General features: G+C 43.7%; 1 protein-coding gene across 5 annotated transcripts in view; it reads right to left on the bottom strand.

Annotated features, from left to right (window-relative positions):
* Window positions 1-20,644, bottom strand: part of PITPNM2 (phosphatidylinositol transfer protein membrane associated 2) — a 143,443-nt gene that overhangs the window by 21,052 nt on the left and 101,747 nt on the right. For all 5 annotated transcript variants that reach the window (XM_064466234.1, XM_064466232.1, XM_064466230.1 and 2 more), the window contains exons 8-16: window positions 18,937-19,032; window positions 14,833-14,937; window positions 13,882-13,952; window positions 10,359-10,603; window positions 9,681-9,870; window positions 8,505-8,624; window positions 7,915-8,123; window positions 2,981-3,156; window positions 2,450-2,620 (exon numbers count right to left, since the gene is read on the bottom strand). In XM_064466234.1, coding sequence (XP_064322304.1) covers window positions 2,450-2,620; window positions 2,981-3,156; window positions 7,915-8,123; window positions 8,505-8,624; window positions 9,681-9,870; window positions 10,359-10,603; window positions 13,882-13,952; window positions 14,833-14,937; window positions 18,937-19,032 — 1,383 coding nt within the window. The remainder of the gene's footprint in view (window positions 1-2,449; window positions 2,621-2,980; window positions 3,157-7,914; window positions 8,124-8,504; window positions 8,625-9,680; window positions 9,871-10,358; window positions 10,604-13,881; window positions 13,953-14,832; window positions 14,938-18,936; window positions 19,033-20,644) is intronic.

Below are 20,644 nucleotides of genomic sequence, written 5' to 3' on the forward strand. Positions count from 1 at the left end.
AGAAAAGGAAGTCCTCTTAACCAGCTTCTCCAATGAGCCAAATCCATAAATACCCAGCAGATCCAGAGAAATCTTTTTACTACGAGGGGAAAAAAAGTATGCTGTAAGGGGAGATTTACTTGAACTAGACTCGCAGCCTACACAGTGCAAAGCACAGGAATAAGCAGGAATGTGAATTTGATTTCACTCTGCAAGTTGGCTGTAATGAAGCAAGAACCCATCATTTAGTACAAGATGGGAAAATGAGGGGAAAAAGAAAGTCTAAGAGGCTTTCTGAACTGTGGACTTTAAAAAAGCTAGCTATCTGCATGAGGAAATATGCACAAGCAGTGTAACAGAAGGTTTTGTACATGACTAATTATAATTGAGCACCTGAATTTTACGTGATCACCAAATCATATAGCTTAATTACAGCAGCAATTAACTTTTCTGGAGCGCCCTATGGTGAACACTAACTTCAGTAGCAGCTTTGCAAATCATGGTTAGACTGGTCCTTTTGGGTAATGTGTAAATCACAACACCAACATTTTTACTCTAATGGGAAGGAATAGCCTGTTACTTTACGATAAGCAAATGAAGAGGCTTTGTCTTACACAAGAATAGAATTTAAAGCTGCTTTTTTGTCAGTTTTATTCATCATGGCAGAGCAGCATCTCTTAAAATAACAAGGCTCAAACCTGGAAAGGGTTTTGAAATCACTCTACCATTCTCATAGTTGAGCTAATTGCTGTTTAACTCCTCTCCACTACATAGCAAGTGTCTCTCTAAACACAGCCAACTCAACAAAGGTCTAGGGAGGCACAGCAAACTAGTAAGATCCCTGCTGTTGCACAGAATGATAACCAGAAAGCAGGTTGCTTAATGTCAGTGGGTCTTCTACCTCTGGCTTCAGCGAGAAAAGGGGATTTGAAATGTGTTTAACAGGAAGATGGTAAGATGTTTAGGATTACTTTTTTTTTTTAAGAAGCCACTTGCAGCTGATACCTAGAATACACCCAAAAATCAAATCGCCTTTCAAGCTGATATACATTCCCTGAGCTGTTGTAACTGGACCGGGTACAAATGTAATTGTGTGTGGATCCATTTTTTAGAAGTGTTGCAGCATGATTTTTGCTAAACTTGAAAAGTGAGTGGCACCTGCAGAAAGTATTTTGTTTTATTAGGCTTGGGGCTTAGGTTATATCCATTTAACAAACCAGACCTCCAGATCCAGCAATTACAATACAATCTTTAAAGATACTGGTACATAGGAGACCACTGCTTTGTATTTTCAATTTAAAAATGATGCTGAGTATCACCAGGATTATTCGGCTCTAGATACATGTTCCTCTTCATTTAGTCCTGCATGATTCAAATATTAAACAAACGGAAAGCTACCAGAGCTTTGGGAAAAAAAAAAAACCACCACCAAATCCCATTCTTTCTAGCTGGTGGCTTTGATATTCTACTCCAGTTTGCCAGTGTGATTTTTCATGTGCTGTAAATCTAGTTTTATAGTAACAACCCTTAGTTGCAATGTTGGCTTTAAGTAGCCATTGACTAACAACCTCTAACAAGGGAAAAATTATGGTGCAATTTTTCTTTCTGCCCCAAATCCCTGACCCTGCAGGGAATCAAAGCTTTAGGTGAAGCAGAAAGGTCAAATTTAGTTCTGCACAGCAGTGAGCTTCCCCGAGAGCTCCTTGCAATGAGAGCCTGCACTGAAATGGCAGCAGACCATGAGAGCCTAGGCGCAGAAGTGAGGTGAAGATGGTAGGAAACAATTTATTTTATCAACTGCAAGAGCATTGATGTAATGGGAGCTCAGGCAGGGCACGGTCAGGACACAGTCGTTTCAAATGCAACCTGCTAAGACCAAAGGGCATGCACACAGCCGTTTTAGACTTTATTACTGCTGCAATTGGGGTAGAGCAAGTGAAGAGGCCACTGATGGCAGAGGAATCCTAGGTACCCTAGGAAGACAAAGTGTCTCACTGGCAAGGTGGCAAGGGCAAGGCACTGTCACCAGCCCACTGATCTACAGTAGACTGTCCCATGAAAAAGCACAGGTTGCAACCAAGTAAATAATCTCATTGTCTCACTGTTGACTCTGCTCTTTCCAGTATTCACTGGCCCTCCAAACACTGAAGTCCTAAACTCAGGCAAGTTAATCACATTTCATTCAGTCCCGACCACAAGCACCAGCCTGGGTGTAAGAGAAGGACCTTCACAGAGAGGTCACCACATCATGACTCTCAGCAGCTGATGGCCTTTGTATGACAAGTGAAGGGCGTATGGGCCACAAAGCACTGATTTTGTTGGAAGAATACTACTTTTCTGGTAAATCAGGGAAAAAAGCTAACATTATAGGGCCAGTTCTCTTTCTTGTCATTCCCAATTGCTTTGATAATTTAATGTAAAGTGTGGTTATAACCCTTTAGAGAGCTAATATGAATCCAAAGTGACTTACCCAGAACAGCAGAATTGCCATCACCCAGTGGGAACCTCTGGTAACGGGGAATATTGAAGGGGGGCAAAAGGTAGAACTTCCTCTCCAGAAGAGGCTCAAGGCGTGAAGCAGATGGGTCTGCAGGGTGGAACAGGTTGTAGACCTGCTGACAAGCTGGTCTGAGCTGAAAGACTAAAAAGATGAAGAGGAAAAAACCCTCAATTATGAAAAGGTTATTTGTTAGAATATTGTAGGTATTTGTCTGTAAAAAGGACAACTGTTGAGTTACATAAATTGCTCAGAATTTAAACAATTTATCACAATCTTTATAGACTCAGGAATTGCCCAGTATTTTTAATGTTTGGAAGTACATTGCAAATTGTATAATCAGTACCAGATAAAGCATACAGTGGTTTGCATCATTATGATGCAATAAATATTATATATAAATGTTTGGGTTTTACCAGTTTGTGTCATCAAAGTAATGGATTTGTAGCAGGAGGTGCTTACACCATCCACTAAATGAGCTCAACAGTTTACATCAGGACTTACTGTCAAGAGCCGGAATGACAGTTTTTCGCAGTGCAAGAACCAGACCCAAGGGAGAACCAAAGAGGAAGAAGTCAGTGATCTCAAATTCAAACTTTCCAATATTTCCTCCATCCAACATAGTAGAGCTACTAGATCGCCTGGATCCTGGGTCATTTCTCAACACACTAGAATGTAAACTGGGACAAGAACAGAAAATGAAGTCAAAATTCTATTCACGCTGTTTTTTCATAATTGCAGGCCAGATAAGCGATTGACAGTGAATATAATTTCTATCCCTTTAGTGAAGGAACTGTGCCAATCAACCCACCATGCCTCAGTACTGTAGTTTCACTAGCCAGTAAAATGTCCCCCCAAATAATTACCCCATTTCATTGACATAATTTAGACTGTACAAATCCAAGTTTTGAGCAGGTTCATTTACACACTTCTATCTTCTCAAAATGTTTTTTCTTTGAGGAGTCAAAATCTTGGTTGCTGTTAGTGGATCAGTCATTTGCAAGATGAAATAACTGGCAAGCCAAAATTACTCAAGTAGCAGGGGAAAAAAGCAGGTTTACAATGATTCACTCCATTACACACATTACTGCTACGCTTTCTGGTTGTTAACATTTGAGTGCCTTCTATCACTTTATTCTCAAATGTTATGGAAAGCTGTGCTTACCCATTTCTTCCTCGTGGAAGTAGTTGGACAAATGTTATAGGATTGAAAAAGAAAAGAAAAATAAAAATGGGAGAGGAGAGAGAAGAAGAAAGATCAAAATCTGCAAGAGGGTTTCTGTACCAAGTTTGTACCACGGCTTCCATGCATGTGCATGGCATCCACTGGAAATGGGAATTTGAAGTAATTAACTCAGTGGCCATATGGTAAATTGTATTTATCATGCACCCAGGACTCACCCACTTCTCTTCTGCCCATGAGATCACATCTGTCAAGTTATTACCAAACTACTGCTGAACACCAGCCCAACAACTCCAGGTAACCGTACTTAAAAAGAATAATTATATAAAACATGTTTAGCTTTCTCCCTGCTCCTTCAGGTGTCAAATCTCTTTGTAAAATTCAACCTGTGTGCAGTGCAGGCTGGGCAATACACAGGTTAACACAGAGATTTAAATTCATGTATTGCTTAGACACTAAGGAAGAAGACATGGAACTCTTAGATGAAAATCCTGGGAGTCCACCCCCACGTTAGGAAGCAGTGCTTCTTTGCAGGCTAGATCTGGGATTAGACAGCAAAATGACAGATGGGTAACACTAATAACCTGGTTCACAAAGCGGTTTCTGAGATTATTCTGTTACCACCCAAAAGCAATAAGCTGCAATTTCTTCTCCTCTCCAGGCTCTACAGATTCAGGCATCAGCCTTGCTGGGTTATTGTCATCATAATTAGAAGCAGAAAGTTGAAGACAGAGTACCAGCAGTGGCTTAACAGGGTGTGGGCAAACACTTTAAAAAGCATCTGAAAAGATTCTATAAAATACGTAGGATAAATGGATACCACAGCAGCTGGGTTGGATAAAAGGTTTACTGGCCTGGAGTCAGGGATGATGCAAATGCAACAGTCTCTTGCCAGCTCTGTGGCCCCAAGTCAAAATCCCAGGTGGTCACCAGCATTTGCCGTGTCTCCGTATGCAATAGCACTTGCTCATCAAGGCCACTTCTGAATGCAGCGTGCTGGCTGCCTGGCTGGGCAGCGACGTCCCAGCACTGCTGCGCTCATGGAAATAGGGCCGCTCACTCCCCACCATCTGCAACACTGGAGCAGTTGCTCACGCACACTCCTCCTCTGGGATAGCCATTCAATAAATGAGCAGCTGCAAATACTCACAAATTTGGGAAGAAAAATGGGTTTCGCTCGGACTTTGTTTTCCTGGTTTGACAAATAACACATCGTGCCAGAGACAGCACCTCTGCTAACCACCACTCCCAAAGGATGCTAAGAAACCTTCTCATGCTGCACTGTCATGTATTCTCTAGAGGTGCACGCATACACACGCACAGTACTATTCTCCTGGTTACCAACCACAGGGAAATAACAAGCTTACTTATGCCAGACAGATATCAGGGAAAGTCAAAACAGTGATGTCAAAAGCTAGAGGAACAGGAGGTTACAGCAATGACAGCTAAAATGAGCATGTTCCCACTTCTGTGATGTGAATGAGCTTCCCTGAGATCATGCTGCCAAGACGTGCAATGCTGAAACACATTTTAAAACAAGCCACCTTCAGCAGAGCTACAATTATTTTAGCTGACAAGACTGCAATGCATTAAGTTTGCTGTGTGTAAGGAATACCAAGTTACTTCAAACATGTTCAGTTTTGCCAAAGACAAATGTGATTCAAATGAAGGCACAAAAGGTAAGACTATCCTGATGGCAGAAGTGTTATGGCAGGATGGATGCAAGGAGTTTTTGGTGTATTCCCCCCACCTTCCCACAGCATCTCTTCGTGAGGAATGGAAGAGAACGAGAGCCCTCACGCTGCTAAGCAATTTGGACAGCTTCTCTCCTTTTACTGGGAACTTGATAGTCTTTTTAGCAATCAAAAGAAATGAGAGCCAAGGGGAACTCTGAATCCGTCATGCTCCAAGCAACCTACAGTGCCCTGTTCTCCCTTTAAAAAGCAGCAGATGTACTGTGTGCATTAATTAAACAAGAGCTTATGGATTTCAGAAGCAAATCAACTCATTTATAATAATACAAGTACAGCACAGCCAGAAATAATGTAGTTGTGCAGAAGGACTGAATTTAAAAATAAATGTGTGACTGTAATCTCCAGATGCTGCTCTGGCTTGCTGGGCATTAGCGGGTAGGTCTGATACATGAATAAAAATGAGTGTCTTTGGCACAAGTTGAAATCCGCAATCGGCACGGACAGAAAGGCCCCCGTAAGCCAGGATGCCCGTCTGCTGAGCCCATTAGGGAAACTTGGCACTGTTCTGCCAATCTCCTGCACAAAGCCACGTCACATCAGGGCTTGGTTTTTGTATGGGAAAATCATTACTTAGTGAGAGAGTTAGAGAGGCCAAAGGGACATTCTGCTGATGACCATGCTGCTCAGTAATGACGGCTGTAAGCACGAGGTCCAGGGCTGGGTCCTGGTGTGACACCCTGCTGTCACGCAGGAGGGGAAGAGGTGAATCACTGCACCCAAGCCTCTGCTGAGACAGGGAGCAGAGGGGGAGAGTTGTGGAGAGAGCTCATTCAGCAGCTTCAACCTGCCCCTTCCCCTGAGGGAGTCTTGCTCTTGAGCCATGGCAAGAAAGCCATTTTTGACCCAAGGTCTAAAGGCAGATTTACAAAAGACACAAAACCCTAAAAGAGGTAAAGGTGCACCAATCCATCAGTGCACTGAACACTGACAGTCCTCGCCAGGCTCCCCCCAGGTGCTTCATGTTGGGAGCAGGCGCACTGGAGCAGGAAGGACTAGGAAAAAGCTATCTGAAACAACCAACTGCAATCTCTTATCCATGCCAGGCCCAGTGCTTATTCTAAACTAGATGTGAAACTGCAGCAAGATGCCAGCTCGATTTCCTTAGCTGAGTCTGTGCGCCTGAGGTCAAGAACAAGGAGGAGAAAAAGCACATTTTTGCACAACTCATATTTTCTCCTTTAATATAGGAGGCTGTTTTGATAAGGTAAGAACAAGAGACTGATTGCCTTTTATTAACCTGCTGGAAATAGCCGAGAAGCTTATTGTGGTTTTTGTAAATGCAGCTGTCTTTCTGAATATAGTACCTCTGTGCAGCAGCGACATTCACTTTCACACTTTCTCCTATGAACCTTTTACAAAAGGCTCCCCGACATAGCAGGACAACAAAAGTGCCTGTGCTAGAGCAACTATTGCAAGAAGTGAAGGAGGGGCAGAAGTGCAGGACAGGCCTTCAGCTTGGCACAGGGCAAAAGAAACAGCCTTGGGCACAGCTGCAATGCAGATAATGGTATTTGCTGGGTGGGACATTGCTCCCCAGTACCTGGGATGTGGGGGAAGAGGGATTAAGAGGATGTTGCAGTTCCTCTGGGCCTCCAGGAGGAAAAGGTCTGGGCTGTCCAGTTCAAAGGCTGAAGATGATGATTCAGTCAGAAGAAGCCTCTAGGCTTGTTCAGAAGTAATCCCTGAACAATCAGCAGCCACAGAAAGACTGCCTCATTGGTTTTGTTAACAGATAAGTTTCTGAAAGTCCATTTGAAGAAGCTTAGGAATGTGATATTGGGGGCTTCAACAGTGAAATTCGACAAATTTGAAACACAACCTTGATGCAATGGAGCATCCCTGGCAGAGGACAGAATACCGTCCCCCATCCCTGGGAATACAGGGGACTCAGGTCGCTTTGCCAAACAGTCACACAGACAGAACAATCCTCATGTGCAGTTGAGGGTTGTACCATGAACTAGCCAACCAGCCACCATGACAGCATAAAGCTGCTCCTGCAACAGGAAAGGGCACTGCAATTCAATCTCACACTTGAACTAGGCCAAAATTAAAGGTTACTCAGCTCATCCCCAACCTTCCCCAAAAACAGGCCAGCCCACTCAAAAATCAGCTTTCAGAGATGCTTTGAAATTATAACACCACGGGATTCCCAGTTCTGCTTCACTCTCTTCCCTCACACTACTTCTACCTTCACTTTATGATCTCCATCCTGCCACTGCAGCACAGCAAAAATGCAGTTACCCAGCTGCCTCAGCTGTCAAGCAACAGGATGAATTTCTTGCCATTGTAATACAGATGCAGTAGAGCAGCTGGATTCTCTCACTGCCACTGAGCAACAGTGCTGTTAATTTTTCTTGCATATACAGCACACTGAAATCTATACTCCTCTAATGTAAATTAAACACTTTCCTCCACCTTGCTTATCACAGGATGACAAAGCAACATTCGGGTTTCACAGATGCACCAATCTCATTGCTGGTTCTGTTCCTTCAAAATCTTACCTTGAAAGAAAGGCTTGATGCTGCTTTATCGTGTCCAGTTCATAGGTTGATGAATCACTCCTTTTTCGTGGCAGCTGCTTCTTTGGATCTTCTCCGTTGCTACGGGGAATATCAATGTTGCTCCTGCTGAGGTGTCTGCTGGCTTCCAGATTAGAGCCACTGGAACAATAGCTGTTCACCGTTATTCCAGGAGACAGGAGGTCGGTATCCTGGGATTTGAAATATATCAATTTAGCACTCCTGACAGCTGAATCGGGAATACACCCACATTATAACCTCCTCTTTTCATCCTCCTTTCCCCATCTACCCCAAGATCCAGTTGAGAGCAATACAGTATCTGAGATCAAACCACTTCCTAAGGGCGTATGCGAAGCAGGTGTGGGTGATGCTTCACACCAGAGGGTAAAGCATCCCTGTTCAGAGCAAACGCACCCAAACTGAGACACACATGCACCTTAAGACTCATGTTTGACATTGATAAGGAATAGAGTCTTTCTTGTTTTGTGAAAAGATCCTTATTAAAAACAGGGGCCATGGAAGTGCTGTGGCCAGCAGACCTATTCCCAGGAGACACTGGGAGCCAGCATTACCTGGACACTCACAACGCTTCCTCGCCGACTGCTGTTCTGGCTCTCGGACACAGTCTGATTGCTGTAGCATAAGGCATCAAATCCCAGGATTCCTCCAACACAGTCCCCTACCAAGCAGACCTGAAAAAGGCAACAGAAGTAGGGGAGGTGGGGGAAAAAAAAGCCCCTTGACTTCAGAGTTCAGAGATGACAGTTAAACGGAGTGCTGTGTTATACCTAAGAAAGCTGCAGTAACAGGATGCCCAGTGCTTTCATCAGTAAAACTATTCTGTCAATGAACATCCACTTGTACCCTGCAGAGTCTCATTAGCTAACATAGCTAATGTGTTCTGGCTGTCCCCACCAGCTGACTGGCGTAAAGCGAAAGCAACATAGAGCACTCATCATGGCACTAACTCCAGCCTCAGAAAACCAAGCCTGATTCCCTCCTTGCCAGCTGTCCGTGTTACTTCAGGCAAGCTTCCCTGTGCTTCTGCCCCGTGTTTGTACACTGAGGAGGTAATATTGTCCTGCCTCCAAGGGTACTGAGCACACAGACACAATAAAGCACTGAGAACCTTTGGTACGAGAGTGTTCTCTGGGTCCCCAGCACAGCACTGGCTGGGAAGAATCTCAGGTGAATAAATCACACATCAGCAGTGCAACGTGACAGCTAGTCCAACAGCTCAAACCTCACAGGGCTAGAGAGTCACTTTGCTGACAGAGGTGTGAGGCTCAGTCCTGGTCTTTTATGGGGCATAGCAGCTGCACAGTCTCAGAAAAGAAACCCAGTTCTGTGACAACTCCAGCAAGAGCTGCTGAAGGTGCTTTAAAGATGGGAATGCTTAAACAGCCTTGGCTTGCAATGAGAGTGGAGATCATGTTTAGTAACAAAGGTAGCATTCCTGATTTGGAAAGGTGTGTCATACTGAAAATGGATTAGCTTCACAGCTTTATAGCTTCATTTCTGAACACAAGCTCAGACTTTGCTTTGAATCCCAAAGGTTCAAGACAGAGCATAAGCAATAATCTCTCTCTCAGAAAGAAAGAAAGAAATGGAAGCACAACACTTTCTTATTGCGGCTCAACACTCATGTTTCCATCCCTCCTGAGAGATTAATGGAAAAGACAGCTTCAGAAGGAAATTGCTTCACTTGCTCTTCCTTTCATTGTGGCTATAAACAGCCGCTGGCTCACCTGGCCGTTGAATGACATGCCCTCCTGGGATCTGATGAACTCGCTGTAGACCTGGTTGGCTCTGATGATGACTGTGGCTACTGCTTCTTGGTATTGTGGGGATGATGTTGCTAGCAGAGGGAGAGCAGCAAGGGGAATGTGATCCTGGCTGTTGGACAGGCAGCCTTCATCATAACTATATGGGCTAAGGCTAGATAGGGCAAGAGACATTGGAAACATTCAGCCTAACATAGAGAGTGGGGAAAACCATTTACAGACAGTACAGTCAGTATTGCAGTTCATTAAAAAAAAGCCTCAAGAGAGAAAGGCCATTTATTCCAATGTGAATGGGTGAGAGCTTAATAAATCTTTCCCTCCCATCAAACGTAAATCTTCAAGGACAACATACTTACATTGGCAGAACAACCCTCAGACAAGGAATTAAAGCCTTAGTATTTATTGGATTAATTAGAATAAATCAATCTCAGAACTCTTGCTGCATGATTACTGTATTCACTGCAGCTAAGTATGAAATCGAGATTGAATGCCTCACTAGTATATTAATAAGTGCATTCTCAAAACATGGTCAGAGCTTTCAATACTACATGCAAAACATTTCAGGAAAGCAAATTTAAAAAAAAAAAAATCAAGAGTGAGATTTTATACATGTCCCTCTATGACAAAGTAGCATCAACTTACCTGGACACCAGCGAAAATGCTTCAGAGCAGATGGCTGGGCAAGGGACTAGCCTGATGGCAATGTGTCCAAGAGCAGCTGGGTAATGTACCCTCATCACTGTGTCAAACACTGTTGTGATGGTGTTGACATCCCCTTGCTTAGAGCTCTGGTCACCACTTCCTGAGTCCAGGATGTTCCCTCCATGGAGTACCAAGAGGAGGACATGGATTTTACTTGGCTGCATTAATGGCTGCACTGATTCATCCTAGGTGGGAATGAAAGAGAGCAGCAGAAAGGCTTATTTTGCAAAGAAGTTTTATTTGGTCCAAGTGCATTCTATGCAAATTTTATCACCTTTTCTTCCCCAATCTCACACACGCTGCGTACAATAAATGCACCATCCACATCAAATCCAATCAGGGATGAGGTAAACAACCACCTGTGAAGCAAGGTATTTCCAGCAGAAACAATATTAGCCATGATACAAGGCCTTGGCAAGCCCCCAGATAGAAGGCTGAGTTCGGTTTGGGCCATCCCAAAGATAATTGTACAAAGATCACTGCAATGTGAGAACGACCACAGAAGGACAAGAAGCACAGAGACTTTCTGAACAGAGACTGAAAGAGTTCAGCTTGATTTGCTTCACAAAGCTACCCAAGACTGAAATGCCTGCTCTCAAACACAGTGGGGATGAGTAAAGAAAGCTAGGGAGGGAAGGGACGTGTTTAAGTCAAAGGACTGTACCGACACAAGCACAAGAGTCTAAACTGATCCTGATAGGTGATGACTGAAAACCAGGTTTCTAAACGCAGGAGATACGAGGTTTTAGAATAACATCTGCAGTTTTGTGGGTAAGAAAATAAACCTTCTTCAAGAAGGAATGTGCTTAATTTATGGAAATGGGCATTAGATACACCTGGATAAAACAACTGAGAACCTGACTACTCCTTCCAGGTCTCTTATCTTAAGCATGCACATGCACAAATGCACGCGCACAGCCTCAGCGTAACTGACTGTCCTAAGCAGAAGGAATGCTGAAAGTGAAAAAAGAAAAATGCATAAAACTGTAACCAGGTAAAAACACGGCAGCAGTAAAGACAGTACTTGTGTGAGCGAGGGTGGAAAAATAAGGAAATAAAAATGGCAGCAGTTGACAGTAAAACACATTCAGCAAAATTAACAAACAAGATCAAACAGGTCAGCAAGTGGCAAGTTACTGGGGGAAAGAAGTTGTAGGAAAAGATCAGTCATTGCATCTGTTTGCCTACAACAGAAGTTATAAATAAGACTTCAGATTTGCTTATGTGGTTGCAAAAGAGGAACTGAGAAGAAAAAACTTCAAGACCCCATGACCCAAGGGCTGGCCAACATCTGGCTGGGAGACTGCTGCATGAACACAATAAAGGTTTTTATTTTGGCTGTCCAGGTCTTTTGCTTATTATGCTGAACCAGTCCCTTGCCTAAACAGACAGGCTGTAGTATGGGAGAAGGAGGGAATTTTATCTGAACTCCAGAGTGGGATATCATTAAGTGCCCTGCCAGAACAGCTGTAAGCCCAATCCTAATGCCCCCGGAGCAGGTACAAGAGCATCCATTTGTACTGGTCACATATTGTAACACAATGGAGCAGTAACTATTTTTAGTATTTATTCGTTACCAAGGCTTTCAGTGTTTACAGCTCCCATAGGGGCTCAGATCCCCCACCTCAACACCTTTGAGAGATGTGAAATCAGGTATTGAACTTTCCTCCCGTGCCTTATGCTTTGTGCTAGTAGAGACAAAAATCAGAGAACATCCTGGGCAACTCCCTGTCAAGGTAGAAAAACAGCCATTGGGAGGGGGTGTGGAAGGGGTGGAGGGCAGCAGTATTTTCCATTTGGCAAATTCTTCTCATTTTAGGATCTTTAGTCACCTCTTGTCCTTTGAGCAGTGACTGACACCCTGCCAAACCTGCTGGTGCAAGGAAAGCATGCCCAGGCACACATTAGCAACCTAACAACTAGCTTACATTTTTACCAAATAATGCTAAAGCATGTCTTAATACACAGCCCACCAGAAGTATTAAAATTCACATCCAAGTCTGTAATAAAGATTTTCCAGACCTCCTGCATAAGAATGGGCCTTTAATTATTTAGTACCATTACACTGTATTAATGCCTGCTCTTTAAACCTTCTCTGATGCCAGTTTACAGCGCCTGCAAAGTGAACTTTCGCCTGGCTGGAGGCATGGGAGGAGCGCTCTCAGCATCTCAGCACCACTTTTACTTTCAGACAAGTGTTTTAAGTGCTCATTTGGAGAACAAGAAGTCACCAAGCTCAGGTCATCCAGAATTTTATCAGCAGTCATCTGGAGGCACCTTTCCCTTTCAGTTCATTAACATCTGCTCTTGAAGGAAGTGGGGAACATGCAAGCAACTGCTGATTAGTTTAGGGGTGGAGGTGGCTATTGGGAACTTTCTTCTAAGATCTGGAGTCTCTTAAGATACCTGATTCGTGAACTACCTTCTGGTGATGGAGGCTCTTAACCTGAAAACCACTACAATGGTGGCTAGAAATTTCATACTGTTGCTGTTTGAGCAACTACAAATAACTGCCTTTTTCATCTCACTTTGAAGTCTGTTCTTTTTCTAAAATGAAGTCAGGAATGGGAGGGGGTTGAGTTTGTACAGCCGTCTGAAGACAAGTCCCCCTCACCATCTTGAGCTCTAAGAGAAGTCTCAGGGCTGTGACTTGCTTATTTTAAGGCAGCTAGAGCCATTCCCATCCCCAGCCACACACTCTTCCCATGGCCCTTGAGGCTCTCAGTCTATTATGAAAAAGCCGAACCACCATGACCTTCAGCCTGGCACACAGAGTAATACCAAAACCACGCTCACGGTCTTTGATAGACCACGACATAACTTAGGCACTCTGCAAGCATCATCATCATCCCTGCAGCAGACAGGCAGATGCTTTAAGAGTGGGATGAGTATAGCCACTGCAAGATGCACTGTCTCACTAGGACGCTGAATTGCAAAAGCCTGTATATGCAAGTCTAGAAAGCCAGGGTGGGTGTGTTATTATTTATTTATTTTATCTAGAGTGCTGATACAGGCTATGCTATAAATGGCTGCCAAACAAGACCCTGAGCAACTCCAAAGAGAGGGCTACAGCCAAGCTATGTCACTTGGACCACCACAGCCTGCACCTTGGTGCTGCGGTAACCTCTCCTGCTCCCACATCCACGGTAGCTCATTCGGCATTAGCAGGATAGCTCTACACAGCAGTGCCTCAGGCTGCAGTTATCCCAAAGTTTAGTACTTTTTTCCAGCTGGATACTCGATGCTGCCTGCAAACTACAGAGTATTTTCTATATAATGTTCAAAAGACAGGTGAAATAATCCCTTAAACCTAGCCATGAAGCACACAGCATGCCAGCGTGGCTCTGAACAACACACAAGGACAATATACCACCTGCAGCAAAGGGAGCCATTTACACCATTTACCCCACATGGACACATTCCAGCAACAAAGGATCTTGTTACAAGAAACCGAAGCACTTACTTCAATGATGCTGAGCCTCTCCACGCTGGAGCCAACACGGTACTCTGCTGATGTCTCGTGATACAAGTCACCTGGAAGCACAGAGGTTTAAAATGTCAGGGCTGCAAGATGCTATTTGGCAAAGACACTTTTCCATAAAGACACTGTTTGTGCTAATGCATCTCAGCCTCTTCTGCCTCACATCTCCTTAATTATTTCATCAAATTGCCCTCTCCCTCCCTCCTACCTCCTTCCACCTGAGAAGCCCAGGCAATGCTGGGTCACTTATTTTCCAGCAATTTCTCATAACCTTGGTAGGAGCTGAGGACATTAGTGAGCTCTTCTCTCATTACAGCAATCCAGCACCACTGCTTTATTAAGGATGGCAACAATGGGAAATCCCTGCACAATTCTCAGAACTGATCGGTTTGTGGAAAAATAAAAGGAATTGCTTGAACTACGCTGGGGGAGCAGAGATCTGATGCGCTCCTATGTCTGTGCCTACACAGACCAACTTTGTACCAGAAAGCCTAAGTGTCATCTTCCACCGTGCTGCTACATGAATCGATCTAGCTGAGGAGCTAGCTTCCTTTCAAAATTTCATAACGATGAGCAGGAAATAAAACCGAGGCAGATACAGATAAGACTAAAGGATGGAGCAAAAGGAAAGGAGAGTCAGGAGAAATTCAAGTCATTCAAGACAGAGCAGGAATATTTCATCATTATATGAGAGAATCCTGGCTGTCACACAAAGGAGCCTACCCAATGCAGAAAATAAAAGAGAATCAGAGCTATCCCAGCTCCCACTGGGCAATTCTTTTTTGGCATCACTGGGCAGTCATTTTTATGCTGTGTCTCAGCTTCTCCTTTTGTGAAATGAGGATAATAAGTTTTACCTTTTTCAGATTGTGGCTGTAACAATTGCCTGGAAATACTGTACAATATCACATGCAGTTTTTAAAAAAAAATTACCCTGTACATCATCGCATTCGGGGGTTTCAATTTTATCCATCAGATCATTGGAACTCCATTTGGTTATTTCTTTCGGGAACATTTCCTCATTGTCAGACAAGTCCTCTTTAAAAAACAGATTTTTTGAGAGTCACACACACACAAATATGTATACAGACAAGAGCACAGAACAGAATTTTAAATAGAAATAAGGCCCCATAACTCTATGTAATCTTATAAACATTTGGGTGGCTTAAGTCATAATAAAGCATGATACTTCACCAGCTTTTGTTATATTCTACATAACCAAAGCGTCTTTTGAAAAGTAAACAAAAATGTTTTAGTTGCATGTTTTTAACAAACAAAAATCCTAAAGCGTGGATAAAATAACACAGATTTTTAATGCTACCATTTCAGGTTCTGAGTTTGATGTTTTTCTTGCCATACATTCTGATGATGCTAAAGCAACCAGAATGCTCCAGTACAGGAGAGAACAAAGCAACATTTGCCGCTGGGATCTTCCCAGACCAATCTGAAAGCTGCAGGATGTCTCTGGGGGAAGCAGTGACAAGGATCACTATTGTTAATAGGACCAAATACCTAAAAAGGCATGAGTAATAAAGGAAACGAACTCCCTAGGCTATCTTTAGCCTGACTTCCTTAGGAGATGAGACTTGTTTGATGACACTGAGTGCATGTGCCTGCCATTTACCTCCTACCTCAGGATCTTCAGAATCCCCTGGCTCAGTTCAACTACAGCTGATAAAAAATAAGAGTCCCAAAAATACGATGCTCTTAGAAGTGTAATTAAAAGCAACAGACGTAAAGGAGACACCCTATGGAACACCCCACAGTAGTATCCAAACTTAAGAAAGATTAATAGCCTTGCTCTGCAGCAGACATCAAAGGAGTTATGCCAGGTTAGGGGAGAAAAGAGGGAGGGCTGTTAGGGGGGTGACACTGGAAGGCAGGCTTGTGCTTTGTGCCCTCACCACATGGCGCTGGGCTGCAGAGCCCTAACTTACCACAGTGAAAGCCTGACACAGGCAGGAGTCCAGCCTTGCCTGTCCACAGGCCGTTGCTGGTACATCCACGTGGAAGCAAGCAGCTGAGCCCTGCGGAGGCACTACTGAACAGCAGCTGTAGCACTGGAAGAATTCATCCCAGTGCCCACACCGTACACCCCACACGCCCACCCCCATGCCTGCTGGCCTGGGCTAGGTTACCTAACATGCAAGGACAAGAGGCTGAGCTTGCTCTCAGCCCAAGCTTGAACACAGGGCAGCCAGCCTGGAGCTGAGAAAGGGCTCACAAAAGTGTTCATGTCAGACTAGAGGTCCTCTGAGACAGCAGCAGCCTGATGGCTCCTTTGTCAGGTAAGAGCATGGACTCAGTGCAAGCTGGGCAGGGCACAATGCAGCCTCCACGCTTCGTACTTAATCCTGGCAAGTGCTTGGGAAGGAAACAGAGCCCCGGAGCTCCCACTTTATCCCAGAGGAAACAAAACAACGGCGATGCAAGTCTTACAAAGGTGCCTTTGGTACTGGTTGCTGGTTCCTTCCCCCACCCCCCCTTTCTCTTTTCTTTTCTTTTGCATTGAGGATATATCTTTTACTGTTACAGCAGTTAAGTGCTTTCTAATTTATTTATTGTTCTGCGCTTAGTATTTCTTTCCTGAAAATTTGGGGCTTGTAAATTTAATAAACATAATAACAACAGCAGTATTTACAGATATCTTTAAGATCTAAAGGCTGTAATCTTCAGAGTCCCAGACTAGGATTTCCCCCTTTCTTGTTACTGTACAGTTACTAAGGAAATAATTAGTTGGAAGAATCCTAGGATAAGGAACAAAAGGATTACGAAATGTATTAATCTTTTCTGCAACTCTGAGCAAGACTTTAAAAAAAAATACAAAGGGGACTAAGTGCAGAGCCAAGCAAAGACCAATTATTTTTAGGAGTTTCTATTTACACTTTGACCATAAAAAGAGAGTGACCTGGAAACTTTGCATCAGGATGCCATTTCCTTTTTCAGCTATGGAAAAAATCTGAGTAAATCCCCACTCCCCTGCACAAAGGAGTGTGGAGCTACCTGTTCAGAGCAAGTGGAAAGCACAAGCATGCAACACATGCTGGTAGAGAATTAAGAGGAAGATTGCACTCAAAGCTCCTCCAGCAACTTAATCTAAATATTAAACTTATTTCCTTGAGAGGTTTAATTACAGCCCTTATTGCTGCTCAAGTGATCATTGAATGGGATATTACTCCCATTATTAGCATTCATTACAGGATAGATATTAGATATTACTGTATTTGTCACTATCTTTACCAGAGTATGCCAGTGAGTGAGGAGGATGAGTGGGAAGCCGGCAACAAGAGATCTTCTTGGGCTCAGGTTACACCCACTGCACTGCGAGAAATGTGTGCGTTTATATGGGAAGCACTTCTGAGGAACTCTGCGCGGTGTTGACTCACATCCTGATCTGTGCCAGTTCCCATGGTACCAATCCCGCAAGCCTCCCTGGCAGGATGGGCTGCAAGCAGTGCTTCATCCCTGCTCAGAGACCCGGAGCTGGGACATGTCATCTGTGGGCCAAGGGGCAACAAGAGGTCCCTCCCGAAGAGAGGGCTGTGTTGAACAGCACACACATCAAGGCTTCAACTTGTAAGCCAAAATCCCATCAGACTAGGCAGACTTTTCAAACCCAACTGTGCGGATTGCAGAGGACAATCTGTACGTAAACAGAGACTTGCTGCGTGCTAGCAGAAGAGGAGCTGCTTTTTCTGTTAGCAAGCTCCTAGAAGTATTGCAACAGAGGTGCTTATACCAGTGGTGGCACAAGGCTCATTTTTTGTTAATTCTCCTTCCCTGGCCTGTTAGGAGCTTGTCAGGGATTCCCTGGGGGACTGGATCCCAGGCAGAGCCGTCTCTATCTTGATTTTATTACGGAGTAATTGAAAAGGCAAAAAAAGAGGGTGTATAGCAATTATGCCATTTCAATGACTCACTCTTCTTTTCTTATATGTATATAATAAATCCCATACATAGTTTTTGTAGATGCTACGTAAGTTAATAAATAGACACTTAAACTAAGTTTGCCCTTTCCTCTTCCAGGCAAGAGACACAGTCATCCCCTGACTTGCAAGTATCCTGGCCATTTAAGCTGCTATTGTGCAAGTCACTATCTACAATAGCATGCCACTTTCTACCCCAGACTTTGAGACACATGCCTAAATACTTGATGCAAGAACTCTTCTGGAACACAATACTATTTTCTGAGACTGAACGTTAGCTGAACATCAGTGAAATCTTGCTGAAAACTGGGGCGTCATCTCCTAACAACTGCATTTCACAGAAAGGTCACCAATTTCATCAGCACACGTTGTGCATCTAACTTAGATTAGCATTACAAGCTGAGAGAAGAGTCCATCTGTTGTCAGTGGAGATGGAGCCCTTCAGGCTTAAATATGCGTTAAGTACAATATATAAAATGAGTGCAGTGGAACAAAGCTTCTTCACACACGCACGCACAGAGGAAAAAATAACACAGCTTTCTCCTAATACGGATAGCCAAAATTACTCGGAGATTTCTGGAATCAACACTGATTAACTTTGGCACCTGAACTACCTTGTTTCATTCACTTTTATGTTTCCTGGAACAGAGAATAAGGAGTTAACAAAGGCACATTTGGGTCTCCTCATCCCAGACAGGACAATTAATCATACCTCCTACTGATTAAAAAACAAATTAGAAAAATAATCAGTCACACGGAATCAGAATCATTAGGACACACCCACAGTCTAGTTAGTATTACTGAATTTTACCCACACTCATTTCACTAAATAAAATACAGCTCCAAAGGCTAAGACTGTTCAAGCTCCCTTCAAACAGATGAGACTGAATCCAAAATGTTGCTGCATTAAATGAAAGAGTCTGCTGAGCGATGCTGGGGATGCTTGAAGAAGCTGCACTGACGCTGCACACATCTTGGTTAGAAAGGAAAAGACTTCAAACAAAGCAAAAAAGTCTCGCTTCCTTCCCGCTCCCCCCCCCACCCTCATGCCTTCCGTTCTCTTACCCCACCATTCCAGGAAACAAATGATGGTGATTTAGGCTCCACATACCATGTGCATCAAAGAATTCATCATCTGAGCTGTCATCTGAATCCCTGGCAATGCTCTGCATCCTCCACTCGGAGATACTATGGTGTGAGGGACTTGCTGGAAAAAACAAAAAAGCCTTATGCGATACACTACATCGACAAGACAGAGAGTTCCCAACATGATCTTTGCTGGAGAAAGAGTCGTGTTCTCTATGAAAATTCACTGCTGCAATATTAAAAACACAAAACCCCGATGATGCTGGTGTGATGTCAGTGTACCGCTTTACAGATCCTGTTTGTTTGCTGTTGTTAGAACCTGCCAGCAAGATGCTACATTAAAGCAAGCCGTTTGTATCACTCTTATGCTATTTTGAATGGCAGCTATTTATAATTGTTTAGTAGGACGTGCAAAATCAGCTGGGTTTTAAAGTTTGCAATTAGGAAGGAAGCAGGCTGATTGGAAGCTTTCTTCGTGCCTCTAATCAGCACACAAACCATGCCTCTGCTTCGCTAACTTTCGGGTGGGTAGCTAAGCAGAGCAGCCTGGATAGAAATAATCTGTTTTCTGGAAGGAAATTGCTTCCACACAAATTGGATTAGAGATCTATTTAAACTTTAAACTTGAATGATTTAAACAACATGCTATCCAACTACTTCATAGGGAGCTGTCAGAGTGGCTGTCCTCACGGAGCAAGGAGAAAACCCAACGGTCCTTTTCGTTCCTGTTTGCCCTCCTGTTCTCACACCTACCTGCTCCCTTTCATTTTCCCCTCCAGAGTTACCTGTGCTAAATATAAACATATTACAGCTTTTTTCTTCAACCCCACCCCCCCACCCCCCCCCGATATAATTTAGCAATGATCCAGCCTGAAATCTTGGCTGAACTTGTTACAGAACAGCCGTCTGCTGAAGGGAGCACTGCCCAGAGAACGACAAGAAAGGGGGTTTCTCCCCTCTTTCAAATAGTTCTTGCATGTCACACAGCACACACAAAGGGCTTGCAGCAGCTACCTAATGTAACACTGCAAAAACCTGAGGAGACTGACAAATTCTCATTTAGCATATACAAAGATGCTGAAAGGTTCTGGTTACTGTGACAGCTGCACAAGCTGTTTCATGCTGTTGTAGTAGCAGTGTTAAATCTGTAAGTCAAATTCTTCTAATTTTGCTACCCAGTTGTCACGTGGAAAGAGGACGGAGACCCTGTGCAGAGTCATCTAATTGCAGCTCAGCATCGGCTCAGCATCCCCCAACTACCCCACCGCCCACCCCTTAGGGAGCAGCAAGCAAGGAGGTTGGCAGAGCAGAGCTAATTCATGCTGGAGTGACGTCAAGACACTCACATAATAGTTGCTAAAAATAGAGCATATAATAACATATGGGATGGCGACAAGGGTCCTGCTATCACCAGAGGTCTCACTCGGATGGTATAGAAAGGACCAAGATCTTCTGGAGAAAAGGCGTTGCTTTTTTCAGCTGGAGGTAGCGGTAAGTCGAGAGAGCTCTCCTTGCTTCCATATGTTAATATGCTGCCAGCATGAAGAAGGATTAAAATATCTGCATGACGTACTTCCCAGCACATCACAATTCATTTCTTTTATTACTTTTTCTTGTAAAAGCTGAGGCATTCTGCAGTTTAAAAGAAATTCATGCTTTGCTACCAGCGACAACCTTCAAGTGAAATCCTAAGAGGTCTGAAAACTACAGCTTCCAATGAACATGTCAGGAGT

The sequence above is a fragment of the Phalacrocorax carbo genome, chromosome 15 (genome assembly GCF_963921805.1).
Source record: "Phalacrocorax carbo chromosome 15, bPhaCar2.1, whole genome shotgun sequence".
Classification (NCBI taxonomy): Eukaryota; Metazoa; Chordata; class Aves; order Suliformes; family Phalacrocoracidae; genus Phalacrocorax; species Phalacrocorax carbo.